At 45.5% G+C, this 16,067-nt stretch overlaps 1 protein-coding gene across 6 annotated transcripts in view; it reads right to left on the bottom strand.

Annotated features, from left to right (window-relative positions):
* Positions 1 to 16,067, bottom strand: part of ACSBG2 (acyl-CoA synthetase bubblegum family member 2) — a 95,327-nt gene that overhangs the window by 17,438 nt on the left and 61,822 nt on the right. For all 6 annotated transcript variants that reach the window (XM_055238250.2, XM_055238252.2, XM_055238253.2 and 3 more), the window contains 2 exons: positions 15,211 to 15,291; positions 10,380 to 10,529 (listed from right to left, as the gene is read on the bottom strand). In XM_055238250.2, the coding sequence (XP_055094225.1) occupies positions 10,380 to 10,529; positions 15,211 to 15,291 (231 nt within the window). The remainder of the gene's footprint in view (positions 1 to 10,379; positions 10,530 to 15,210; positions 15,292 to 16,067) is intronic.

Here is a 16,067-nt window from a genome sequence, read left to right as displayed (position 1 = left end):
GTGACTTATATTTCTCACTAGTGTCATAAATCTCTGGTGAATAGTTACTTTGTAATCCAGCCACCCAGACCTCCTTGCTGTTCCTCCAATGCATCAGGCATGGTCCAGCCTCAGGGCCTTTGCACTGGCTATTCCCTCTGCTTGGAATGCTCTTTCTTCAGCCTTTTCCCTCACTGCCCCCCACCCCCATGGCTGGCTACTTCTTGAACATTAAGTCTCAGCTCAAATGTCACCTCCTTAGAAGGGCCATCTCACACCATCTAAGGTGAAAGTGCCATTGACTGCCTAAGTCTGTACGTACCATGTCACACAAATTGAATGTTTTCATTTGTTCATTTCTTATCTGTTCCCAAGGTCCAGATTGAGTCTGTCTTGTTTGCTGCTGTTTCCCCTGCTCTTGGAGTATTCCCCAGTACATACTAGGTGCTCACTGAATTTTTGTTGAATGAATGAGGAAATAGAAGGAATGGTTAACTGCAGTAAAGGACATAAAGCAGTCAGCCCAAAATATCCCTCAAGGCTAGTTCCACTTCTTTCCCTGGGCTCAGGATGAAAGCTCCCATAAACCTTGTCATGCACCGTCCAGGGTTCAAGGAACATAGCACACTTTTGTTGGGAGAAGGGGCTTGGTGTGTATAGTCTGTGATGTACAATGGTTTAGACACTCCTGGTTCAGATCTCAGTTCAGAGCTTCCCTTGCTCTGTGATCCTGACCGAGTAATTTCCTTTGTCTGAGCCTCAGTTTTCTCATCTGTAAAAGGGTTAGTGAAAAAATTTTCTTCGTGGGGTTTTAGTGAGGGGTTAAAATCTGTTTATCTGAGCACAGAACATAGTGTTCCATACATGGGAGAAACACTGAGCTGTAGACATCTGGCAAGAATCTAAGGCTACCTTTAACTTCTTGCTATAAAGATGATGATGAGACAGGCCCTCACTCTGTCACCTAGGCTGGAGTGCAGTGACAGCATCATAGCTCACTGCAGCCTCGAACTCCTGGGCTCACGGGATCTTCTCACTTTAGCCTCCCAAGTAGCTGGGACTATAGGCATGTGCCACCATGCCAGCTAATTTTTAAAACATTTTTATAGAGATGAGGTCTTGCTGTGTTTCCCAGGCTTCTCTCAAACAATCCTGGCCTTAAGCAATCCTCCTGTCTCGGCCTCCCAAAGTGCTGGGATTACATACGTAAGCCACTGCACCCAGCCAAATACAATATTAATAGCTATCCGTGACATGGCTTCCTATATGCCAGGGATTGTTCTAAGCATTTCATGTATATGTGGTAGATTAAACAGAGCCACAGATTCTCTGCTACTCCTCCCATTCTGAGGTGGAATTTGTTTCTCTTTCCTTTGAGACAGAATTGGTCCAGTGATTTGTTTTGACTGACAGAAAGGAGAAGAAGGGATGCTGTGGAAATTCTGGGACTGACAAATCTTTGGGACCACTTGCTGTTGGGGGAGTCAGCCACCATGTTAAGAAATTCAAGAGTGATGGCCAAGCGTGGTGGCTCATGTTTGTAATCCCAGCACTTTGGGAGGCCAAGGCGGGTGGATCACCTGAGGTCAGGAGTTCGAGACCAGCCTGGCCAACGTGGTGAAACCCTGTCTCTACTAATAATACAAAAATTAGCTGGGTGTGTTGGCACATGCCTGTAATCCCTGCTACTTGGGAGGCTGAGGTGGGGAAATTGCTTGAAATTGGGAGGCAGAGATTGCAGTGAGTCGAGATTGTGCCACTGCTCTCCAACCTGGCGACAGAGCAGACTCTATCTCAAAAAAAAAAGTTCAAGAGTGATGTCCTCATGTTGGTCCTGTAAGCTACCCACGGACAGCATGACCCTGCCCAGAGCCCTGTGGCCTGAGCTCAGCCTGGCTGACAAGTGTCATCTTCCCTACTGTGGAAAGCTTTGTGGTTGGGAATCAGAAGGATATGAATGAGAATCTGCCACTTGCTAACAGTGTAATTGATATATGATGGCTGACAAGGGACATCAGATGTCAGTTTTCAGGAAGAAGATCAGTTACTGGTAAATGGATACATTTTGAACTGAAAATGGAGGAAAGAGAGGCAGGACCTACTGGAGTGCCCACAGGAAGAAGCTGCGGCATGGAAAAGGAAAGCTGCAAGGGCCTGGCAAAGAGCAGCTCCTGAGGAACTCAGAGCCCCATGGAAAAGATAGGTGGGCTCCCCACTCTCCTTTGACAATATCCTGATCACTAAACTGTCAGGGAGCTCCTCTGCCCTTGCAACCCAGGCCAACACCATTGGTGCTGATTAGAGAACTTCCCAGAGACAGAGAACCAGGTGGTGAGTTCACACAGGCATGCCCACACCCTCCTCAGACCTGAACTGAGACAGCAGGCACCATATCGGTTGTGCACCTGTGGTGCCACTGCCCTGCCTGGGGATTCTCTGCCCTTGACCCACTGCACCACCAGATTCCCCACAAACATACCCCACAATCTGCTGTGACTTTGGCAAGCACAGGTGACCAGTGAGCCTCTGGGGGGGCCACAGGATCCCTGAAGATCTAACCCTTGGCATGGGTAGCCCCTAAAGGAGGAGGAGACCGCAGCCCACCAAAGCTGCCCTTGGGACAAAGGAAATGTGGGTGTGGCACAAACCACTGGAGTGGGCAGCACCCATGCCTGGGAAAAGACATGGAGAAGGGGTCATTTCCCACCTGCCATCCCACCCCACACTGCTGCCAAGAACCAAAGGATGAAGCCTTTATAAACAGAAGATTGTGAGCCCCATGACAGGGGTGTGATAGAGAAGTGGACTGCATTCCTGCTGGCTCAGGACAAGGAGCTGGTGCACTCCCTGCCCCTACCCCTGAGACCTCAGTGCACCCCATCATGATCTCTTCCTGCTACCTCCATCAGGGTATGCATGCCTACTTGGCAGCCTACCTGCTGGTTCTAACTTTTAAGTGCGATCTACTGGACTGCATCCTGCACTACACCACCAAACAAAAATCTTGCTACTGGAAGGGTTTCTTGACAGTGCATGAGATAAACCTCCTGAGACCTCCACACCCTCAGTCCTGCAGGAGATAATGTTGGCTGTTATGTCCATTACATCATTACAACAAGCAGCATCTGAGAAAGCCACTGCACAGAAGCTATCCACAATCATGGAACCCATACAGACCTTAGCCACTGCACAGAAGCTGTCCACAACCATGGAACCCGTACAGACCTTAGCCACTGCATAGAAGCTGTACACAATCATGGAACCCATACAGACCTTAGCCACTGCACAGAAGCTGTCCACAACCATGGAACCCGTACAGACCTTAGCCACTGCATAGAAGCTGTACACAATCATGGAACCCATACAGACCTTAGCCACTGCACAGAAGCTGTCCACAGCCATGGAATTCATACAGACCTTAGCCACTGCACAGAAGCTGTCCACAGCCATGGAATCCATACAGACCTTAGCCACTGCACAGAAGCTGTCCACAGCCATGGAATCCATACAGACCTTAGCCACTGCACAGAAGCTGTCCATAATCATGGAACCCATACAGACCTTAGCCACTGCATAGAAGCTATCCACAACCATGGAACCCATACAGACCTTTGGCCCCCAAAAGCACTCAGAAGCAAGGCCATACAATCGTACACAACATACACCACAGCCATACCCTCAAGGGAAACTAGAATTAAAAAATACAAAGGCCCCATCCAAACAATAGAAGATTCAAAAACAAGAAGTGACAGCTCCCTCAGATAAGAAGGAATCTGCAAGAAATCTGGCAGTAGAAAAAGCCAGAGTGTTTCAACACCTCCAAAGAATCTCACCAGTTCTCTAGCAATGGGTCCTCACTAGATTGAAATGTTTGAAATGACAGATAAAGAATTCAAAATATGAATTTCAAGGAAACTTAATGAGATCCAAGAGAAAGTTGGAATCCAATATAAGGAAACTAGAAAAACACTTCAATATATGAAATACAACATAGGTATATTAAGAAAAAACCAAATTGAACTTCTGGAATTGAAAGTTTCACTACAGAAATTTAAAAATATAGTTAGACTAGACCAAGCAGAAGAAAGAATTTCAGGCTTGAAGAATGATCTTTCAAACAACTCAGACAAAAGTAAAGAAAAAAGAAATAAAAAACCCAAAGTATTTGAGAAATATGGGATTATGTAAAGCAACCAAACCTATGACTTAAATGCATTCCTGAGAGAAAAGAAGAAAAATTAAGCAACTTGGAAAACATATTTGAGGGAGTAATACAGGAAAATTTACCTAATCTTGGTAGAGAGGTCGACATCTAGATATGAGAAATCCAGACAACTCCTGTGAGATGCTATACAATATGGCCACCCCCAAGGCATATAGTCATCAGACCAAGGTCAATGTGGAAAAAAAAAAATCTTAAAGGCGGCTAGAGAAAAGGGCCAAATTACATATAAAGGAAATTCCATCAGATGTACAGTGGATTTCTTAGCAGAAACCTCACAAACCAGAAGAGATTGAGGCCCATTTTTACCCTTCTTAAAGAAAAATAAATGCCAGCCAATAATTTTATATCCCACCAAACTAAGTTTCATAAATGGGAAATAAAATATTTCTCAGATAAGCAAATGTAAAGGAATTTGTCATCACTAGATCAGCCTGAAAAGAAATGCTCAAAGGAGTTCTAAACATGAAAATGAAAGAACAATACTTGCTACCATAAAAGTATATGTAAGTACAAAGCCCACAGACCCTATAAAGCAACTACACAATCAAGACTACAAAGCAACCAGCTAAAAACACTATGACAGGAACAAAACCTCACATCTCAATATTAACCTTGAACATAAACATCCTAAATACAGCACTTAAAAGACATAGAGTGACAAATTTGATAAAAAAAATAATAAATAAGACCCAACCTGCTGTTGCCTTCAAGAGACCCGTCTAACATGTAATGACACTCAGAGGCTCAAAGTAAAGGGACGGAGAAAGATCTATCATGCAAACAGAAAACAAATAAGATGAGAGGGTGCTATTGTTTTATCCAATAAAACAGATTGTAAACTAATGACAGTTAAGAAAAAAAAAGACAAAGAAAGGCATTATATAATGATAAAGAGTTAAATTCAACCAGAAGATCTAACCATCCTCCCAACATCAGATCCCCCAGATTTATAAGACAAGTACTACTAGACTTAAAAGATAGCCATACAATAATTGTGAGAGACTTCAACACCCCACTGACAGACAGAACATTGAGGCAGAAAATAAAGAAATTCTAGACTAAATTGAACATTTGACCAAATGGACCTAATAGACATCTTCAGAATACTCCACCCAGTGACCACTGAATATACATTTTTCTCATCTGCACATGGAACATTCTCTAAGATTAACCACATGCTAGGCCACAATGAAAGTCTTAATAAATTAAAAAAAATCAAAATCATACCAAGCATCTTCTCAGACCACAGTGGAATACAATTAGAAATCAATACCAAGAGGAACCCTCAAAACCAAACAAATACATGGAAACTAAGCAACTTGCTCCTTAATGACTTTTGGGTAAACAAATTAAGGAAGCAATAAAAACAATCTTTGAAACAAATGAAAATAAAGATACTTTTTAGGTGGGCTTTATTCCTGGGATGCAAGGATGGTTCAACATACACAAATCAATAAATGTGATTCATCACATACACAGAATTAAAACCAAAAGCCATATGATCATCTCAATGGCTGCAGAAAAAGCATTTGACAAAATCCAACATTCTTTATGATAAAAACCCTCAACAAACTAGGCATCAAGGAATATACCTCAAAATAATAATAGCTGTCTATGACAAACCTGCAGCAAACATCATATTGAATGGGCAAAAGTTGGAAGCATTCCCTCTAAGAACTGAAACAAGACAAGGATATCCACTTTCACCACTGCTGTACTAGAAGTCCTAGCCAGAGCAATCAGGCACAAGCAAGAAATAAAAGATGTATGAATAGGAAAATAGGAAGAGAGGAAGTCAAATTATCTTTGTTCACCAATGATATGATTCCGTATCTAGAAAACCCTAAAGATTCCTCCAAAACACTCCCAGATAAATGACTTCAATAAAGTTTCAGGATACAAAATCAATGTACAAAAATCAGTAGCATTTCTATACACTAATAATGTTCAAGTTGAGAACCAAATCAAGAATTCAATCCCATTTACAATAGCTACACAAAAAATAAAATACTCACAGACACATTTAACCAAGGAGATGAAAGACTTCTATGAGAATAACTTTTCAAAACATTGATGAAAGAAATCACAGATGACACAAATGGAAAAACATTCTATGCTCATGGACAGGAAGAATCAACATTGTTAACATGACCATACTGCCCAAAGCAATCTACAGATTCATCACAATTCCTATCAAATTACCAATATGATTTTTCACATAATTATATAAAACAATTCATATGGAACCAAAAAGCCCAAATAGAGCAATCCTAAGCAAAAAGAACACAGCTAGAGGCATCACATTACCTGACTTCAAATTATACTACAAGGCTATAGTAACTAAAACAGCGTGGTACTGGTACAAAAATAGGCACCGAGATCAATGGAACAGAATAAAGAACTCAAAAATTAAGCCACACACAACCAACTGATTTTTGACAAAGTCAACAAAAATAAACAATGGGGAAGGACATCCTATTCAATAAATGGTGCTGGGAAAACTGGCTAGCCATGTGCAGAAGAATGAAGAAACTAGAAGAAAACCTAGGAAAAAAGTTTTCTGGACCTTGGCCTAGGCAGAGAATTTATGACTAAGACCACAAAAGCAAATACAACAAAACCAAACATGGACAATTGGGGCTTAAACTCAAGAGCTTCTGCACAGCAAAAGAAACAACAGAGTAAAGACAACCTACACAATAGGAGAAAATATTTGCAACTATGCATCAAGTAAAGGACTAATATTGGCCAGGCGCCGTGGCTCACACTTGTAATCCCAACACTTTGGGAGGCTGAGGTGGGTGGATCACTTGAAGTCAGGAGTTCGAGACCAGCCTGCCCAACATAGTGAAGCCCCATCTCTACTAAAAATACAAAAATTAGCCAGGCGTGGTGGTGGGTGCCTGTAATCCCAGCTGCTTGGGATACTGAGACAGGAGAATCGCTTAAACCCGGGAGGTGGACATTGCAGTGTGCCGAGATAGTGTTCACTGCACTCCAGCCTGGATGACAGAGCAAGACTCTGTTTCAAAAAAAAAAAAAAAAAAAAAAAAGGACTAATATCCAGAATCTATAAGGAACTTAATAAGAAAAAAAAAAAAAAAACAGCCCCATTAAAAAGTGGGCAGTCTTGTTCCAGGATCTATGCTTATAACGCTTGTGCTAGGAGAATGTCTTACCAGACATGCAGCCACTAAAAGCATAAATATTAGCCAGCATAGAGGGGAATATCCTGATATCCTGTTTAATCAGATTTCTTTCATTCATTCATTTCCCAAAAGTGGATTGAGTCCTCCTGCTCATCAGGCACTGCAGTTACAGTGGTGAATAAGACAGAAAACCCCTGACCTCAAGGAGCTGATGTTCCTGATAAACAAATGAGCATATAATATGTCAGTGTCAAAAAATTCTAAGGAAGAAAAAAAGTAGCCAAATGGGAATTAGGTAGTAATGGGGTGGTTTATTGTTTGCTATTTGAAACATGGAAGTTAGGGAGGGCTTCACTGAGGAAGTGACACTGAGCAGAGACCCACCCGAAGGAGGTGAGGGAACAAGCTGTGTGGCTATCTAGGGAAAAAAACTTCCCACGGAGCTCATGCAAAGACCTCGAGTCAGGACTTGTCTGGTGTGTTGGAGGAACAGCGAGGAGGACTGTTTGGCTAGAACAGAGTGAGCAAAGGGGAGAGAGGGAGGAGAGGAGAGGAGAAGGGAGATGGGGCTAGGCTTGCAGTGCCTTGTGGGCCTCAGGAGACTTGGGCTTTTACCTGGAGGGAAGTGGGAGCCATGGAGGGCTGCGGACAGAGGAGGATTGGGACTTGACCCAGGTGCTCACAGGTGCTCTCTGGTGGCTGTAGAGAGGATGGACTTGGAGGGTGATGGTGGGAGTTGGATGGGAGGTGGGTAACCGGATGGGATGAAAGCAACCACACAGGTCCAGGGGAGCGATGATGGAGACTGGGCCAAAAATAATTTTTCTCTATCATGCATCATGCAATTGAGTCCAAGGGCTTCTGTAATGTCTGAACTTTTAATTTTTACTCCAAAGATTTATTGCCAAACTTGAAGCCTGCTTTCCTTGTTATAGCAAAATATATTTATGCGACAAATTTTACAGGAAGCCAAGTTTTAATTTACATGTAGACCTTAGTCCTGGGCCTGCGATGTTGCTCACACAGACAGTGTGGGAGAGTCAAAACCATAGTTGTAGAAAAATCAGAAAACTTCTAAGAGGCCTTGAGCTAAGATTCAGGAGGAGGAAAGGAGTTCTGCAAGAAGGAGACAGCGTTGGCAAAAGATTTGGATTCATGTTAAAATGAGAAATCCAGAAAAGATTTCCAAGGTGTGGATCTAGGATCGGGACCTCCAGACCCAGGGGGATGATCCTAGCTCCACACCTTGCTATAGAGCACTAGCTGAGACAGTGTATTAAGGAAGTGGAGGCTGACCTTTGCAATCTTCCATTGCTGACCTTGCATGGGCCAGGCCCTCTGCCAGAATTGGGCACTCTACTCTCCCCATTTTACAGATGGACAAACTGACACACAGTTTGGTGATGTCATATGACCAATGTCACACCAGCTTACATGGTTACTTACAAGTAGCAAACCCAGGATTCCAACACCGAGGTGGCCAGACACCAGTGTGTGCTGGTAACTATTACCCTAGGCTGAGGGTGGGGGGAGCAGGGAAGCATTTATAAGGTAGAAATGCTTCATTTAAAAACCAGCAGGCCAGGTGTGGTGGCATGCACCTGTAGACCCAGCTACTTGGGAGACTGAGGCAGAAGGATCACTTGAGCCTGTGAGTCTGAAGCTTAAGTGCACAATGATTGTGCCTGTGAGTAGTCACTGCACTCCAGCCTGGGCAACATGGCAAGATCCCATCTCTAAAAACAATTTAAAAACAGACCAGGTGCAGTGGCTCACGCCTGTAATCCCAACACTTTGGGAGGCCGAGGCAGGCAGATCACTTGAGGTCAGGAGTTTGAGACCAGCCTGGTCAACATGGTGAAACTCCATCTCTACCCAAAATACAAAAAATTAGTTGGGTGTGGTGGCACTGGCTTGTAGTCCCAGATAGTCAGGAGGCTGAGGCATGAGAATTGCTTGAACCCGGGAGGCAGGGGTTGCAGTGAGTGGAGTGCCACTGCACTCCAGCCTGGGGGACAGAGCCAGACTCGGTCTCACAAAAAAACAAACAAAAACATACACACACACAACTGAAAAATAAAGTAAGCTGGGGATGGTGGCTTATGCCTGTAATCCCAGCACTTTGGGAGGCCAAGGTGGTGGATCACCTGAGGTCAGGAGTTCAAGACCAGCCTGGCCAACTTGGTGAAACCCTGTCTCTACTAAACATACAAAAATTAGCCGGGCGTGATGGCGGATGCCTGTAATCCCAGCTACTTGGAAGGCTGAGGCAGGAAAATCACTTGAACGGAGGTTGCAGTGAGCCAAGATTGCACCACTGCACTCCAGCCTGGGCGACAGAGCGAGACTCCATCTCAAAACACACACACACACACACACACACACACCTTTCCTGACTCACACAGAGGAATCATCATTGTCTGCTGGGTACACACACACACACACACACACACCCTTCCTGACTCACACAGAGGAATCATCATTGTCTGCTGGGTACACACACACACACACACACACACACACACCCCCTTCCTGACTCACACAGAGGAATCATCATTGTCTGCTGGGTACACACACACACACACACAAACACACACACACACACACCCTTCCTGACTCACACAGAGGAATCATCATTGTCTGCTGGGTACACACACACACACACACACCCTTCCTGACTCACACAGAGGAATCATCATTGTCTGCTGGGTGTACACACACACACACACACACACACACACACACACACACACACACAACCTTCCTGACTCACACAGAGGAATCATCATTGTCTGCTGGGTGCATACCCTGCCAGACATTTTTCTGCTTTTGACATGGCCAGCATTCCTTGATCTCAATCACTGCACTCTGCTGCCCCCTAGTGAAGCAACTACGCTACTCTCTAACCCCTAATGGTGAAGGAGCCACACTGCGTGCTAGACCCTGGAATGCCACCCTGCCCCTGGAAGCCAGCAAGAGAAACAGCCCAAAGGCCACCACTCCAGAGCAAAGGGACTTTGGCGTACGTTGTCATGACTGAGCATCACTCCCTTGGGAATGCCTATGGTCCCCGAAGTGTAGATGAGCACTGCGCATTGATTCGCCTTCTGGTTCTCGATGACCTGCTCCAGTTGGGTGTCAGGGATGCTTCCGCCAAGTTCCATGAAATCATCCCACTGTGGACAGAAAAGACAAGCGGAGGATGAGAAGGCAGTCAGGAGTCCTCTTCCCCAGCCAGACCTCGTCCTATCAGCTTTTCCTAAAGAATGATCCTCAGCAGGTGGAAGGGCTTAGGATGTGCCAGTCCTGGCACCTCTTACAAAAGTCCCAAGATATTTGCTTCCAGTTCTGCCACTTCCTCGCACTGTCACCAAGCCACTTAAGCTCCCTGTGCCTCAGTTTCCTCATATGTAAAATGGGAATGATGTCAGGACGCAACTCCTTGGGCTGTTCTAAGCAGTAAGAGAGTTAATATATGCAAAGTGCTCAGAATAGTAGTTGGCAGGTGGTAAGTGTTCTACGGTGTTAGGTATTATTTGTTCGCTGCTTTCCCAAATTCCACTCCCCACCCCTACTTCTTAGTCACCAATTGGATGGGGCTGACTTCACCCACAGATCCGGAAGTCAACCCTAATTGGTTCAAACTATTCTATCAGCCTGGGTTATGGTGACTGGATCAAGTCTGGACATGTGACCTCAAGTGGTCCAATCACAATGAAGATGAATACATTACCTGGGAATTCTGAGACACAGACTGTGTATGTGAAAGAGTCAAGATGTAGCTCTGGGAGCTGCTGAACCATCTCAGGACTATGTGAGAAAGCAAGGCTGGAGTGGAGCCAAGAAATAGAGAAAGGAAAATAGAGCCTGGGCACATTCTTTGAGCCCCTGGTTCCAGCCATGCCTGAAATCCACACCCTGAACTGTAGTTGCGTGGTCCAACAAATTACCTTTTTTTTTTTTTTTTGCTTAAGCCATTTGGGGTCAGACTTTTGTCACTTACGACCAAAGGCATCCTTATTGATAATTGATACATTGCCTCACTCTGGCACGTGAAGAAGCTGAGGCTCAGGGGTGGCAGATTACTTGCCCAAGGCAGATCACTTAAGGCAAGTGAAGAGAGGCGCCAGCATTCAAACCCAAGGTCTGACTCCAGAGCTTGTGCTCTTAACTATGACAGAATTCGGTGCCTCAAAGTGAACTCTTGGGTTGTATCGACTGAGCATAACATGGGATCTGCAGAAATGCTACCACTGAACCCCCAACAAGGCTCTGGATGAGGGCGATGCGCTGACTTAAAGATTGAGGCCCCTTGGCCGGGCACTGTGGCTCACATCTGTAATCCCAGCACTGGGAGGCTGAGGCGGGCGGATCACGAGGTCAGAAGTTCGAGACCAACCTGGCCAGCATGGTGAAACCCCGTCTCTACTAAAAATACAAAAGTTAGCTGGGTGTGGTGGCAGGCGCCTGTAATCCCAGCTCCTCAGGATGCTGAGCCAGGAGAATCGCTTGAACTGGGGAGATGGAGGTTGCAGTGAGCCGAGATCATGCCACTGCACTCCAGCCTGGGCAACAGAGTGAGACTCCATCTCAAAAAAAAAAAAAAAAAAAGACCCCTCAAAGTCCTCCACAAATGGCCAGAGTTTTCTGAAACCTGCCCAGGGTGATGCTGGCTTCATCTGAGCAGGCAAAGCCCTTTGCCCAGATAATCTCTAACAGGGTAGAGCAAGGGTGAGAGGAAGAGCACACACAAACCCTCTGGGGGAACCTGTCCTTTCTCAGAGATGCCCCTAGGTCTCCCTACAAACGGTGTTCCTTCAAAGGCTGGTAGAAGACCCCCCGCTTCAACAGCCACAAATGACTGGATTGGGATGGGCACCAGACCCATGCTGGTCCAATCCAATCCCCTCTCTTGGAGATCTGGGTTGGTCCTCAGTCTGTTGGGCACACAGATGCCAAGCATCACAACTGGCACAGTTCATTGTCTTACTCTGCCATTTCCTTCCCAAATGTCACAGTTGACTTTCTCAGTCTCATTCACTTTTATTCATTTCTGGGTCCTAAAACTGAATCTTTTTTTTTTTTTTTCTTTTTTTTTTCTTTTGAGACAGAGTCTTGCTCTGTCACCCAGGCTGGAGTGCAATGGTGTGATCTCAGCTCACTGCAACCTCCACCTCCCAGGTTCAAGTGATCCTCTTCAGCCTACCGAGTAGCTTGGACAGGCATGCACTACCACACCTGGCTATTTTTTTTTGTATTTTATTTTATCGTATTGTATTTATTTGTTTATTTTAAGACGGAGTCTTGCTCTGTCGCCCAGGCTGGAGTGCAGTGGTGCGATCTTGGCTCACTGCAACCTCTGCCTCCCGGGTTCAAGCGATTCCCCTGCCTCAGCCTCCTGAGCAGCTGGGACTACAGGCGCATGCCACCACGCCCAGCTAATTTTTTGTATTTTTTAGTAGAGACGGGGTTTCACCATATTGGTCAGGATGGTCTCGAACTCCTGACCTCAGGTTATCTACCTGCCTTGGCCTCCCAAGTGCTGGGATTACAAGCATGAGCCACCATACCCAGCCTTTTTTTTTTTTTTTTTTTTTTTAGATGGAGTCTCACTCTGTCACCAGACTGGAATGCAGTGGTGTGATCTGGTTCACTGCAACCTCTGCCTCCCGGGTTCAAGCGATTCTCCTGCCTCAACCTCCTGAGTAGCTGGGACTACAGGCACGTGCCACCATGCCCAGCTAATTTTTGTATTTTTAGTAGAGACGGGGTTTCACCATGTTGACCAGGATGGTCTCGATCTCCTGAAAAGTCTGTAATTCTAATTGGTTGTCTTAGTCATTGTTCTGGTATTAATATGGACATTTATGTTTTCTGAAAAGCATGAAAGCTGATGAGTTTTGGCTGGCCAGAAAGGTTCATTTCTGCCATTTGCATGGAGGGAAAACAAAAATAAACTTCATGACTTTGAATTCCTTCTGACTGGAGCAATGGGTTTGAGAGCCTAATCTCATGGAAATTAGAAGGACTTTTTCATGGTCTCTCTTGCCCTGCTTTCTGTAAGATAACTCAATATATCCTTCAAAATAAAACAACAGCAGTGGCTCACACCTGTAATCCCAGCACTTTGGAGAGTGGATCACTTGAGGTCAGGAGTTCAAGACCAGCCTGGCCAACATGGAGAAATCCCATCTCTACTAAAAAAAAAAATACAAACAATTAGCCAGGCATCGTGGTGGGTGCCTGTAATCCCAGCTACTCAGGAGGCTGAGGCAGGAGAATCACTTGAACCCAGGAGGTGGAGGTTGCAGTGAGCTGAGATTGCGCCACTGCATTCCAGCCTGGGTGACAGAGTGAGACTGTCTCAAAAAAAAAAGCACAAACTAAAAGCAATAATAAAAGTCTTCTTTGGCTTAAGTGGATATCTGTTGCTTGCAAGCAAACATTTTCTGGCTCCAAAAGATGCTGCAGCAGACTATATTTTCCAAAAATGATTGTGACAACATGTATAATGAATGTCACACATTCTTCAGGGAACTTGTCTCTCCCTTAGTAAGCGGTGGCGTCTATGTCCCCACCCCTTGATCCCTGGCAGATCTTTGGCTTGGCCTTCATGGGCAAATGAGGGTGGGAGCAATGTTATGCGACTTCCAAGACTAGGTCATAAAATGTGAGACAGCTTCCACCTGGCACACGCGCTCTCTCTCAAGATATTCTCTATAAAGATCTCAGCCACCAAGTAAGTCCAACAATCTTTTTGTTGTTGTTGTTTAGATGGAGTCTCACTCTGTCGCCCAGCCTGGAGTGCAGTGGCGCGATCTCGGCTCACTGCAAGCTCCACCTCCCGGGTTCACACCATTCTCCTGCCTCAGTCTCCCGAGTAGCTGGGAATACAGGCGCCCGCCACCACGCCCGGCTAATTTTTTGTATTTTTAGTAGAGACGCGGTTTCACTGTGTTAGCCAGGATGATCTCGATCTCCTGACCTCGTGATCCGCCCCTCTCGGCCTCCCAAAGTGCTGGGATTACAGGCGTGAGCCACCGCGCCTGGCCGCATATTTTTAAATGGTTGATGGTTTTAGTAAAAATATTATCAACGATTTTGCATCTGTTAAAGCCAGGAAAATAAAGTTATAATAAATTCTGGCTTGGGTATAAATAAAATATTTAAACTTAATGTTATTAGTTTTAACACATAATTTTCAACTTTCGAGTATATTGTTTAATTATCTTAATGTTCTTGGGAAAAAAATTAATAACAAAATGACTGACTTTTTTTTTTTTAGCCACCAGTTTTGGCAGTGATTTGTTGCCCAGCAGTAATTAGCCGGAACAGATACTGTTCATTAATCAGTTCCTTCGTGCCAGAAGGGAAAAATGCATCCCAAAGGTCCCGCCTACGTCCTTTTGCTAGGCCCCCACGCATTGCTCACCTCCCATTTCCCTTTGCAAAGGCCACACCCACTTCTCTTTGCAAAGCCTCACATTTGGGAAGCCCCACCCACTTCCCTTTGCAAAGCCCCACCTACCACATTTGTGAGGCCCCATTCCATCTCTGCTTACCTCCCACTTTCTTTGAAAGGCCACACCCACTTCCCTTGTAAGGTCACACCCCCTCCCTCTGCTCACATTTCACGTCCTTTGAAAGGTCACACCCACTTTCCTCACAATGCTCCACCCACTTCCTTTCCTCACCTTTCACTTCCTTTGAGAGTCCCCACCTACTTCCTTTGAGAGTTCCCACCCTTGCCAGGTCCCACCTCCTCCCTCTGCTCACCTTCCACTTCCTTAGGCCACGCCCACTTTTCTTGCAAGGCCCCGCCCTTCCCTTTCCCCAGTGCCCACCTCCCACACTTACAGAGTACAAGTTGTTGTTCTTCTTCATTGGCAGTCTGTACTGGATGATCGCTTTTAGGAGGTCCAGGCTGCTCTGTGTAATCTGAAAGAAAGTTCCCTGTGGGCATCATGGCAACCCAGCCCTGGGAAAGACTAAAGCTGGGTTGGATGTCCTAAGCTCCAGCAACTCTAGCCTCTTTTTTTTTTTTTTGAGACACAGTCTTGCTCTGTTGCCCAGGCTGGAGTGCATTGGCACAATCTCGGCTCACTGCAACCTCCGCCTCCCGGGTTCAAGCCATTCTCCCACCTCAGCCTCCCGAGTATCTGGGATTACAGGTATGCACCACCATGTCCAGCTAATTTTTGTATTTTTGGTAGAGCCGGGGTTTCACCATGTTGGCCGGCTGGTCTGGAACTCCTGACCCCAGGTGGTCCACCTGCCTCGGCCTCCCAAAGTGCTGGAATTACAGGCATGAGCCATTGTGCCTGGCCTCCAGCCTCTTTTCTTCCCCTGCCCACACTATAAAACGCTGCTATTGGTCTTGACTGACCCCAAATGACCTGGTTTCAGGACTCCTGGATTCTTTGTAGTCCATATCAATAGCTTCCAACAGTGTAGGTAGAGGATGACAACAGTCTGCCCGAGACAACACATCTCTGACTGAATTATGCTATACAGAATTGTGGATCTTGGTTGATGAGCTAAAGGAAGTCCCTCCCGGCTCTTCCTTTTCCAGGACTTTGCACCTTGAAGCCCAGATTTAGCTAACCTTTTAGTTGGAGTCAGGCAACAAAAATCCCTCATGAAGTTGGCTGGAACCTGGACAGGTGCAGAGCCCTTTACCCATACCTAGCACGGTAGGGTTCAGGCGACCTGCG

The sequence above is a fragment of the Symphalangus syndactylus genome, chromosome 13, assembly GCF_028878055.3.
Source record: "Symphalangus syndactylus isolate Jambi chromosome 13, NHGRI_mSymSyn1-v2.1_pri, whole genome shotgun sequence".
Classification (NCBI taxonomy): Eukaryota; Metazoa; Chordata; class Mammalia; order Primates; family Hylobatidae; genus Symphalangus; species Symphalangus syndactylus.
Note: the sequence above shows the minus strand (reverse complement) of the source record. Positions and strands in the feature narration are given on the sequence as shown.